The sequence below is a fragment of the Medicago sativa genome, chromosome 3 (assembly GCF_051527215.1).
Source record: "Medicago sativa cultivar Bolivia chromosome 3, Bolivia_mono, whole genome shotgun sequence".
NCBI lineage: Eukaryota > Viridiplantae > Streptophyta > Magnoliopsida > Fabales > Fabaceae > Medicago > Medicago sativa.
Window position 1 is genome coordinate 3,265,786 of NC_140751.1, and position 11,809 is coordinate 3,277,594.

At 34.4% G+C, this 11,809-nt stretch overlaps 1 protein-coding gene across 1 annotated transcript; it reads right to left on the minus strand.

Moving 5' to 3' along the window:
* Positions 1-1,423: 1,423 nt before the first annotated feature.
* LOC146934947 (uncharacterized) lies at positions 1,424-11,599 on the minus strand. Its single transcript, XM_085750189.1, has 11 exons — positions 11,309-11,599; positions 11,132-11,219; positions 5,318-5,611; positions 4,888-5,046; positions 4,329-4,469; positions 4,120-4,176; positions 3,625-3,763; positions 2,599-2,703; positions 2,298-2,494; positions 2,088-2,129; positions 1,424-1,964 (listed from the first exon to the last, which is right to left on the minus strand). The coding sequence occupies exons 1-11, from the start codon at positions 11,425-11,427 to the stop codon at positions 1,815-1,817; spliced, it is 1,491 nt and encodes a 496-aa protein (XP_085606315.1). The 5' UTR covers positions 11,428-11,599; the 3' UTR covers positions 1,424-1,814.
* Between the last annotated feature and the right edge of the window lie 210 nt (positions 11,600-11,809).

An 11,809-nucleotide genomic window follows, 5' to 3' on the forward strand; every position in this document is an offset into this window, starting at 1 on the left:
AGTCCTTAGATTCACTGAATAGTTTGATTAATCTAAGGATTCCCCCAACTGCAGGAAATCTGCATCCTTCCACTACTCCTTCATTGTTATCATGACAACGGACAACATAAATTTAACCATTGTTGGAACCTCCACACATTGGTGAAAGCATTCATTAAGGAACTAATTTAGCAACAACAATACTTCCTACTGAGCTCATGGTACCAAAATTCACGTAATCACGTCACAATACAAAAAGGCCCGTTTGTTATAGATTTTTTTACTATAACAACCAAGTTTTATCCCAGAACCATGTGATTCTCTAACAACATATGTTTCACTGGCAAACCATGTGATTCTCTAACAACATATGTTTCACTGGCAAACCTTATCCTAACAATCGTACATGTTGGTACGGATATGGGTAACACTCAGCCGGGAGCTACTTTCGGCCTGCGTAGGCGTGGGTAACTCCCAGCCCTTGTGTGTAACCCTCAGCCGGCACTGTAATCTGGTGGATTTTAGGGAGTGTCCATCGTATGGTATTGGCTGCTTAGTGGACTCGGGTCGGAACCAGATTGAGCATTAGCCTAGTCCGAAACATATATATATATATATATATATATATATATATATATATATATATATATATATATATATATATATATAGCTCCAAACAAGATTTAGGTTGATGGGTCAGATGAAGATCGTCATGTTCAGAAAGCCACTCAAACCATAAATGCACACCTCATAAGCCCTAGATACTCCTTCCGAGTTAGGTGTGACTTGGATAGGATTTGTCTAGCTAGGGGTGTTTGTTGAGGCTTGGGGACAAGCATGTAATGCTCAAGTTGTAGGCCTAGATACTCCGATATGGGACTTGGCATCCTCGTGATTAGGAGCGGAGTGAGAGTCTGAAAAGGTGACATGTTCTTGCACACCTTGTACTTGGATGGATTTCATATTAATTCATTTTGCCTTTGCAAAAATCAAAAAAAAAAAAAGTAGTTTAAGTGACACGTCTTAAGTGCAAGAAATTGAGATGTTCATTTCCTCCCCAAATAGAGAGGATCCAGACCCCTAATTCACACCAACGAAACTTGAAAACAATTGATTAATAGAGGTCTTAAAAGGTGACATGTTCATTTGATCAGTGGTGTTTTTACATCCAAATATGACATTCAAATTTCCCATCGTTGATTTGCTTACAACCTAGAAGTGTTCAAATTTTCGATCATCTTGCTTTACATATGTTTGATTATCAGTTCAAATGTTCCTTTTAATATGGCAGCAATCTTTCTCATTTGATCATAATATCATAATCGTTCATCTAATGCTGCTACACAATCATCCAACACACACAATACAATTTCATTAAGTCAGAAGATCGCTGGCTTCATATCTACTATTCCAAAAGATAAAAACTGGAGTTCAAGAGAACAAATAAAATGCAAAATGTGCAAAATATGAAATATCAACCTACATCATCTGTGGAATTAGTTGAGCATTAAGATTAACACTGTTAAGGAAAAAAATCATATACATCATCTGTGGAATTAGTTGAGCATTAAGATTAACACTGTTAAGGAAAAAAATCATATCTATAAGTCTACTTTCCATATCCAAAACTCAGGTGTTATAAATACAAACAATAGACGATGACAGCTCAAGTGCCAAGCTTAAGATACCAAAGACATTCTTGTATTGGCAGTGAAATCGATATAAAATTGGTTCGCTACTAGAAGAATGTGGTGTTAATGCGTGAATTTGTTAAGTTGTATCACCAAGGAAAAAGAACGTGAGAATTGAACTCAGACTCCTTTCAATAGAACAAACTAAAATTCATCTTTGGGGTTGTCACCTTTCCCTAGTGGAAAAAGCCACTGAAATATTTGGAATATCATGCTCCGCGAGGGCTTCGGCTCTTGCTTTGCATTACAAACTGTATCATAGTCATGCTTCTGATGAGGTGCAACTATTTTTTCCTGTGGAGAAAAATCACAGAAATAAGATTAGTAGAAGAATAAAAATGATACCAAATTAATCCTGCACAATGATTATCCTGCACAATGATTATTTTGTGCAAAAGAGTGGGGTTATATTGACACCTTAAATACTTCAAATGGACAGAAATCAAAACCATGACAACCCTGCAGTGAATAACACAACGAAACTGCGTTATTGATGCACATCAGCATAATACGATTTCAAACAATCAGAACTGAAATTCTACAACTAACCAAATTCAGCTATTCACAATAAAACCATTGGAAAATAACTCTGACATCATAAACTTTACAAGAACTACAAAAGCTTACAGGCATTGGAATGGGGTGTTCATTGTGCAACACTTGCACGAAGTGCTTGCTTTTAGCTTTGCCTGACGCAGGACAACTATACAGGAGCAGCATGTTGTTACCAGCAAAAGGAGCCACACCGCTACCCCGCCATTTTCTTTTCTGTGGAGGCTTTGGAGGTAGCTCCAAAGGTTTCTCCTTCTGGATTTTGTCAAACTCTGTTAAAACAGAACACTCATAAACACATTCTCCCACTACTTTGCAATAAAACCAAAATTGAAATTGATAAAATTTGTTCAAGAGAAGACTTTAAAAGCCTCACCAGACTCTTCAAGAAATAAACCAAGCAGACATGAGAATGGGACTACAGTTTCTGCATGAGCAAACCGGAGTCTTGCTTTTTCAAAGCTGCCAGGAACATGTTTTTCTACAGGAGCAATAAAAAAATGGAAATGAGCCAAAGGTTCACATTGTCATATATGCAAGATACAACCTCCAAAAGGAGAACAAATCATTAGTGAAGTAATATTAATTCTCCATAACGGGATTTCAACCCATAAACATCAATAAAGGTTGTAATTTGTAAACAAGTAATATATTTAAGCCATTAAATTAAAACAATGAGAAACCAATTATATACTAACTGGAATTTTGAGAATCAGTATGCAAACTATAGCAAACATAAAAGTTCATAGAATTGAACACCGCTATTAAAAAATGCATAGTTCAAGAAAATATAGGCTTTAGCCAAAAGGAATACAAATAAAATAATTTGACCAACAGTTAGCATATCACAACAAAGTTTTAACAAATGTAAAGAAGATTAAAATCAATATGGTCCATTTTCTTATAAAGCATGAAACGTTATGAAGTTATTCTAGAAATCTGAGATGCATCTTCTATTGTATTAACAAACAATCTTCATCTAAATACACTGCAATAACTTTTTAACTTACAAAAAAAAAACAGTTTGATCAAACTAGTAAAAATGTCACATTACTTTGCATCTATAAGCTAGATAGAGCCAGCACCATGCATATTTCAAGGGACAAGACTCTCCTCTAAAGTGAGTAATTCACTTTAGAGAGTGAAGTGAGTAACATCAATCGTTGATAAATAAATCAATGTTTTATATTAAATGCACATGCATAACAACTCATTAGTGGTTACAATATAAAGTCTTTATTTTCTCACTTTACTAACTACTAACTTTAGAGGAGTCAAGTTCGTCTTAAGGTGTTTTTGAACATGACGACTTTAATATAGGTTTTATCCTGAAGAGCAAATATGTATATAAATATAGGACATGACAAGCAAGAACCTCAATATTAAAAAAATGCTAAATTACCTTCTTCAGCCTTAATAGCTTGCTCCATGGATTGAACAACATCTTCAAGTAATGGCATCCCCATTCTATAATTTAGTGATTTACCATAACCCTTTAGAATAAACGCCTCCAAGTCATCTGTCCACTCCAGCAATGTAATCTATATACACATAATTTGGCGTATTATAAGCATGCAGCATGCAATCATATTGCAAAACAACTCAGCCATAAGTTCAACACAGAACCTGTTTATATGTGAGAGAGCTAAACTAGTTTTTTGAGTACACTAAACAACAATAACTTATATGCATTTGGCATGAAAAACGACATATCCCTTTTACTAATTTAGTTTCTTTGCAGTCAGTTATCATATCAAGGAGTTAAAACTTTGTTCATTTATATTATAACGTCAAAAGTAAGTGCTTTCCTGACATCTTTTAAATTTTATTTAAATAATATTTACAGAGGAAGAATTCAACCATTTGATCACATATCACATCATGACTACAAAAGTACCTCCAATGGGCTGAAAAGACTACACGCTTGATCAGTTATATCCAACAAGGATGCTTCCTGTTATAAATCATCACAAATTGGACAATTGGAAAGAAAGAATAGAAAATAATCAATCTCCACGACACTAGTAATTGATTATGTACGAACTTAAAAGAAGAAAACAACACAGGGAAAAACAAAAGGAGCTGGGAATAAAGAAAAATCATCACCTGTTTACATAAGAACCAGAGAGATGATGTAATATGCCTTGTAAAATTCAACCCATATCGCCCAACTAATGCAGATGTAATCTCATCCAAGATAGGTTCCTTAAGTCTATCAACTTCGGGTTCCTTCTTTTTCCTGAAATCCTACTATCGTAACCAAAGAAATTATATAACCATAAAAAAGGTCCAGAAATAAACTACAGACACTACCTATAAGAATACCGAAGATCACAAAATGTCCAATTCACATCAATAGAGCTAAAATATGTATCAATAAGCAATTAAGAATAGCCTCTTTAAATACGTTAAATCTCCATCAAATGGAATAAAATTTATCACTGAAAGGAACATAGGACCCACGGTCTTCAATATTTTCCCACCAGAAAAGGTGGCACGTGGAGATTGTGTGGTTTTATATAATATAATATAATCATGTTTAAGAAGCATATTTACAAATGGACACTAATATTTATGAAATTGGCTAATCAACGATTGTATTTAACTGTGTCAGATACACGTGAAAATTTTGTATTAGAAACCAACAATATCTCTACAACATTACCTTGTAGTTATGACAACAATCATGAAATCTCAGCAAGATGTCACTGGCACGACTTTCGCTTGTAACAGCAAAAGCTCTATGATGACCAGTTCCAAGAGTTCCATTGCCACTGAAAAGACCCATTCCAAATGCCACAGCACTAGCTGATGCTCGGGGAACCTATTTGCCAGATAAGAGAGATGCATAAGTTTCAGAAATATCAAACGGCAAATTCATGTCTCAATTTTGCAGCGGCACTTCAATTTAATCATGGTGTCTTAGCATTCATTTATTAATTCAAAACAACGAGCATGTTTTATCCCCTTTGGACCTGGGAACCAGTGTTTCCCGACTCCTCAAAAAATACTAGTGACAATTGACATGCATCAAGATAACCAGAAATTCAAAAGAGCAAATCTACCTAGAAGGAAAAAAATGAAGATGGACTCACCTGAGTTGCCTTTATAGGATATATGTCTGGATGGTAATCCTCGTCAAACAAACTCGGAAACCTTTCTCTAATCCTGATTCCAAGTTCATATAATTCTTCCTCTCCTAGTTTAATTAGCTCACCGCCTTTAAGCCTTCCTTGCCAAGGAGATTTCCATCCATTTAACCAAGACGGAACTCTCTCTAAAGACAATTTCCGCTCTTTTACATCCCTTACAAGAACATCCAGTTGAGCTGACAAATTATCCAACTCCCTTATCCTTTTCTTTGTCGGAGAACGAGTTCCATGCCTTGCCTGGGAATGTAACATAGCACTATTAATTATCATACTCTTCCGTTTGGCCAAGAGCGGTTAGTGACGCCCAATAGTTTAAACTATCAATAATAACAAGTTGGACAATTTAGAAAAGATTAACCCTTCATTTCAACTGCATAAAATTCTCGTCCAAGCAACATACATAAAATATAAGTGGGTAGATGATACAACACAACAACAACAAAGACTATTTTCACAAAGTGGGATCACCTGCATTGATCAATCAATGCCATAAAAACCTGTCATGTATTAGGTCCAAAGATAAACCATAAAACTGGTTTGGCCTTCCATCCTTCTTAATCTTGCTCTACATCTATGTTCTAACTATTGGACTCTTCTCTATCTCGTCATCCCTCCTTACCAAATCCGACATCCTCTATTGAAACACCCCTACTAGAAAATTACCTAGGATATCTAGCATGAGTGTTAAACTCGGCATCGGGTACATTAAAATTACAATAAATAAAAACTCTCTGAACAAATCATATAATTTCCTCACCTGATAACTCAGAAATGGTACCACTGACGTGTACTTTAAATGATCCAACTACTTCTGCTTCTTCATCAAGAACCTTCATGTCGTATATCTGAAATAAATAAAAGGGATTTGGGGTGAGACGAGATGTCTCAGTGAGTTCCACCTATCCTAGGTTGTAGGCAACCTCGGGGAACCTAGGATCGCCATCTGTTTCTAAACTTAACCCATTTTGGGTTTATACAATTTCATTATGCATAACTGAGCGATTAGGGGATAACTAGAATCGCTGTCTCAAATACTACTTTGATTATATAACACATATAGTCATATTCATAACCTTAATCAAAAATATAATCACCATAATCATAACCATAATAATCACAATAATCATAAACATATCTCCAATATATATCGTATTCTGGTATAGCTTATACTTTGACATACTTATCTGGGTATGTCTCTAGTTCTTTTCTAATAACAACTAGTTTCGGCTAAACTAAGCCGGAGTTCCATAACTAAAATTCCTCATTGCCAATGATTAGTAAGAAGGCCCATGAACTATTACTTCGTAGCCAATTTTATTCTACACATAACTTTCATGTTAATATGCGTATGCTATGTTAGTATTCATGTTGGAGGGTCCTTAGAATTTTCTTCTTTCCTTGGTTCCATAATTTTATTTTTATTCTCTTTCAAATATTATTCGAATAATTGTTGACTTAAAATTTCATATCATTAATTATAAATTTCAATCGTTACTATGAGCCGTACCTCATAGGCTACATTATCTCTCGTTGTAGCAAACGGAGTTTTCGTATTCGTTACTATGACCCGTACGTCATAGGCTACATTATCTCTCGTTGTAGCAAACGGATTACTATGACCCGTACGTCATAGGCTACATTATCTCTCGTTGTAGCAAACGGTTTACTATGACCCGTACGTCATAGGCTACATTATCTCTCGTTGTAGCAAACGGATTACTATGACCCGTACGTCATAGGCTACATTATCTCTCGTTGTAGCAAACGGTTTACTATGACCTGTACGTCATAGGCTACATTATCTCTCGTTGTAGCAAACGGTTTACTATGACCCGTACGTCATAGGCTACATTATCTCTCGTTGTAGCAAACGGTTTACTATGACCCGTACGTCATAGGCTACATTATCTCTCGTTGTAGCAAACGGTTTACTATGACCCGTACGTCATAGGCTACATTATCTCTCGTTGTAGCAAACGGTGTTTTATCAATATTCTCATTTTTTTTTTCTTTTTCTATGAGCATGTTACTCATTTCAATTTTTTCTCCTCATTTCCATTTTTCTGCGATTTTCTATAATTCACTGTGAGCATATTACTCATAGGATGCATTTCAAATTTTTCTTTCAATTCTTTACTATAAGCATATATGCATCAATTTCGTTGTTAATTTCCCTCCAACATTTATACTAACATCACATACTAACATCAATTAATTATGCACAATTAACATTACTATCTAATCACTTATTCTTAAAATCATCACTTATAAATAATATAAACAATCCTCTTACAATTATCACTTATAAATAATATAAGCAATCCTCTATAGGTTATCAAACGTGGGAAAACCTCGATAACCTAAACTAACCGACTTGTGAACATAAATGATCGTTACATCAGAACAATCACTGACAAGTTAGTTATCTCAACACTAATAGGTAAGGTGGAGATATATTAACTCCGATAAACGGTGCCCCGTTTACTCCTTCTTACACGTCACGTCGTAGACGGAGAATCCACCTAGCTAGGATGAATCCTAATTTTCTCACTCAACTTATCAGTTATCTAAATATTTATGAGACTTTTACATACTACGAACAAGAATGTCCAATTTCACATCGAATTCACCTTTAGATCAACCATCATCCTTTCATGTGACTTTCATCATTTAAGATCTCTTAGAAAAAGCATAGAACATGAAAGTATACATTAATTATAAAAAAAACAGAATTTTCTGCTAAATCATCTGTCATTCAAAGCCACAAAAGACATAAAAATTGAAGTTATAAATTTTTGTAAATTTTTCTGTACATGACCAATACACACACGAAGACAATGCATTTGGTCCCATATCCAAATTCAAAGTAATCAATTTCAGAAAAATCTAACACTGAAACTGATCTGCAGAAATCAATTCCAGCACAGCAGTCCATAAAACCTATGATTGAATCATTCATATGAAATCAAACATTTATGATTATTTTACTGTATGCAGCCAGCTTATAATTTCAACTTATGCAATTGGTCCCGTCTAAAAATTCAAAATCAATAAATTATTAAAAATCCTGCACTGAAGCTATTTTCTGCAGTAATTTTTCATTAACATCTGAAACTTGTAACTTAATTTTCTCCATCATAACATAATTGAATCAATCCATTCCAAAGCCTATTTCGTGTTAAATTTTGTCTGCTTTCAAATGATCCAAGCCCCACTGCAAAATGACGTACGTACAGAGAGATATAACATAAACATTCCAGCAACAATAGTGCAGACTTTCAATTTCAGTAACTGAACTTCTAACTCAATTTTCTCAGCCATAGCATAGCGAAATTAAAGTTTTCTAAAGCCCACTTCATGTTAAATTCTGTCTATTTTTCCAATGGTACAATTCTCACTCAAAAACAATTCCTTTACACGTACTTACGACAGTTTTTCCGACAGCAGGTCTATAGGAATTTTAGCCAATTATTCATAAAACTCAACCGTAACCAATCTAACAATAGCATTCAATTTCGACAGCAACACCAATTCAAAATACCACAACAACTGTACATTTTAAGGTTATTAAATTACTATCCCCTTAAGCTATCATCAATATCAAATTCATCTCTATATATTACAATTTCAAACCTAGAAAAGGAACTCACCAATACATCTTTGGCCACTTCAATCAGCTCAAGCATCAACAAAGGTCATGCCATGCTCCATAAGCACTTTTTTTTCAAAACATCTTATCCATAGCTTATTGTTCTGCTTTCGGCTTTTTAACTCAAACATCAACTTATCTATAATCTCATCACTTCTGCCATTGCTTCAATTTCACAGAATCACTTTCCTGACAGATTTCCCAAAACAGCTTATTTGCAGCTTATGACTTATGAACGTTCCAATTTCGACTCAAACTTCAATCCAAACTCTTACTAAGTCTATCAAGAAATAAATATTCAATTCTGGAGCGATTCCACCAACTTAACTTCGCAATTCAACTTATTCCGCAAAATTATGTCAAAACCCGTAAGTGACTTTCAGCAGGATTTTCCAAAGTTCAAACGTGTTTTCTGAGTTCATTTTTAATCCAAATCATGTGAAATTTATGTCTAAACTGAAGGGAATTGAAAGGAGAATCCAAAACTGCAATAATAATTCAATTCCAAACTACACAGCAAAAGATACGGATCAAAAACCAGAACATGTCCCAACAACTTAGCAATTCATACCTCAGTCTTTGATTCTTGGTTCTAACTTGGCTTTTGCTTCTTCAACATGCATAGCTACACTTCTATCACGCAGGAAGAAATCCCCATTTGAAGCTTCTAAGTACCAAATCAAAACACCAAAGATCAACAAGCTTACATGTACATGACTTAACACCATCATTTGTTCCTTGTGAACCCACAACAGCACCCTCAAGCTCAAAGCTCACAAGCAGCTCAAACAATCTAAAGTTGAAAGTTGGAGAAATTATTTGTGCTTATTAACAAGTAAATTCTTAAATTTCGAGGACGAAATTTCTTTAAGGGGGGTAGATTGTAATATCCCGCGTAATTTTAAATAAATTGTCGTATCAGTACATGTCAGAACGAAAATAATTTTCAAAGGATTAATTATTTATTGAGAAAATCGACGATATTTGGTAAGTTTCTCGTATTACTATTCCAACGGACACGAGAAATTAAGTGGTTACGAATTAGCGTGGATATGAGTTGTGACTAAAGACATTTAAATAGTGAGAAGGATTAGAGACTAAGGGATGATAATCAAAATTAGGACTTAAACTTTGATATGATATACTATGAGTCGGTTGATTTATCTTATTTCCTTGAATGATTGTCTTAGTGTTGCTGATGATGTTCTAGATCAAGTAAGAACTTTTGGAATTATTATGGTGTTGATGCATTTAGTTTAATTTTTCCTTTGAAGTGTTTTTTTTATATGATTTCAAATCGAATTTTGAATCAATATCATTGAGGTTGAAATAGGATTGGAGAATATAATTAGTATTGATGTGAATTGTAATTGTGATTAAGTATCTTAACTTTTGGATTCTATAAGTTGAGTTGTAACTAAGGTTGATTGTGACCTTAAGATGATGATTATTAAGTGAATGATGGCCGACTCTTTTATTGATGTATATTCTAGTGTCAATTGATGTATTTGCAGCTATTTGGATGTTTATGATGTTTTATTTTGAGTTGTACAAGTAGTATGAAAATAAAAACGTTATTTGGAGATTCTGGCTGATAGAACAGGTTTTTAAAACAGGATTTACATCTTGGAAATGTTGAATTTACAGAGGAAACTCTGTCGAAATTTCAGTAAATATTTTTTTAAAGTGAAAACCGAATTGGAATTGTTTTTATGTTATAGTTGTCAAGATGAATCAATAGGCTTGCCGGGCTAGAATATTCTAGTTCGTGCGCTGGTCACGAATAGTGTTTTTGGGTCGTGACATCTATTAACACAAGTCAGCGAGGCTGCATCAACACTATGATGTTGTGATTCAATCTCTTAAATACTTTTCATTTTCTGCTTACAGTTTAGGCTCACTGAAGCAACCAAACAAGTAAGTAACTCAACAATATAATCATTTCAAAGTGTTGGCAAACATTAATTTCCATTTGCATTAGCAATGCAAACTTAGCTGTATCAATTCAAAAATATAAATAAAACCTAGTATTATATATATAACCAACATATTTCATAATTAATTAACTAAATAAATAACTATCCTTCAATTGTTGTTGAGAAAATTACCACAAGGTTTAAATGAATTGGAGTACATCCTTGAGGAATTTTAGAAGGAACGAAGTTCTTGTCTGTAATGTCTTTCACAACTCCGTACCTACGAAGAAAATTAAATCAATCACAATACACAAAAAAAAAAATGCAAAATTGTGATAAAAATGAGACACAACAAACAATGTAAATAACCTGGAGACGGTGGAGAGATGTTTGCGAACATCGAAAACTTGTTCTTCTTCAGCGTTTGAGAAATGTAAAATTGAAAGGAATAATATCAGCAGCAGAACAAGAGTGATTGTTTTCGTCATTTTCTCCAACACGTTTAAGCGTTTGTGCAAGAGAAGAAAGAAGTGGCAGTACCAGAGGGGAGAGAAACGCCGGTGGAGGAGAGGGAGAGAAACGCGGTGGCGGTGGCGGAGGGGTTAGAAACAAGACAGTGGGCAACAACGGTGAGGGGTTGGTGTTCTTTCTGTACACCATGAATGAACATGATTATGGTGAAATTTTTAGTGGTAATGTTTTTTTTTTTTTTTTTTTTTTCCATCAGTAATCTAATCTAATAGGGTTGTTGGCACTTAAAAAAACCAATTCAAGAAAAAAAAAAAACGCTATTGGACAGAAAACTGGTTCAAATATGAAGAACCAATTTCGAATCGGTTTTGAACCAGACTGGACCGGTTTTATGGATAA

Coding starts and splice junctions, on each gene's coding strand:
- LOC146934947 (XM_085750189.1), bottom strand. CDS start 11,427: ATGACGAAAACAATCACTCTTGTTCTGCTGCTGATATTATTCCTTTCA. Junction 5,047..5,317: donor ATCCTATAAAGGCAACTCAG/GTGAGTCCATCT, acceptor TCTGGCAAATAG/GTTCCCCGAGCATCAGCTAG. Junction 1,965..2,087: donor GTCCATTTGAAGTATTTAAG/GTGTCAATATAA, acceptor TTTTCTCCACAG/GAAAAAATAGTTGCACCTCA.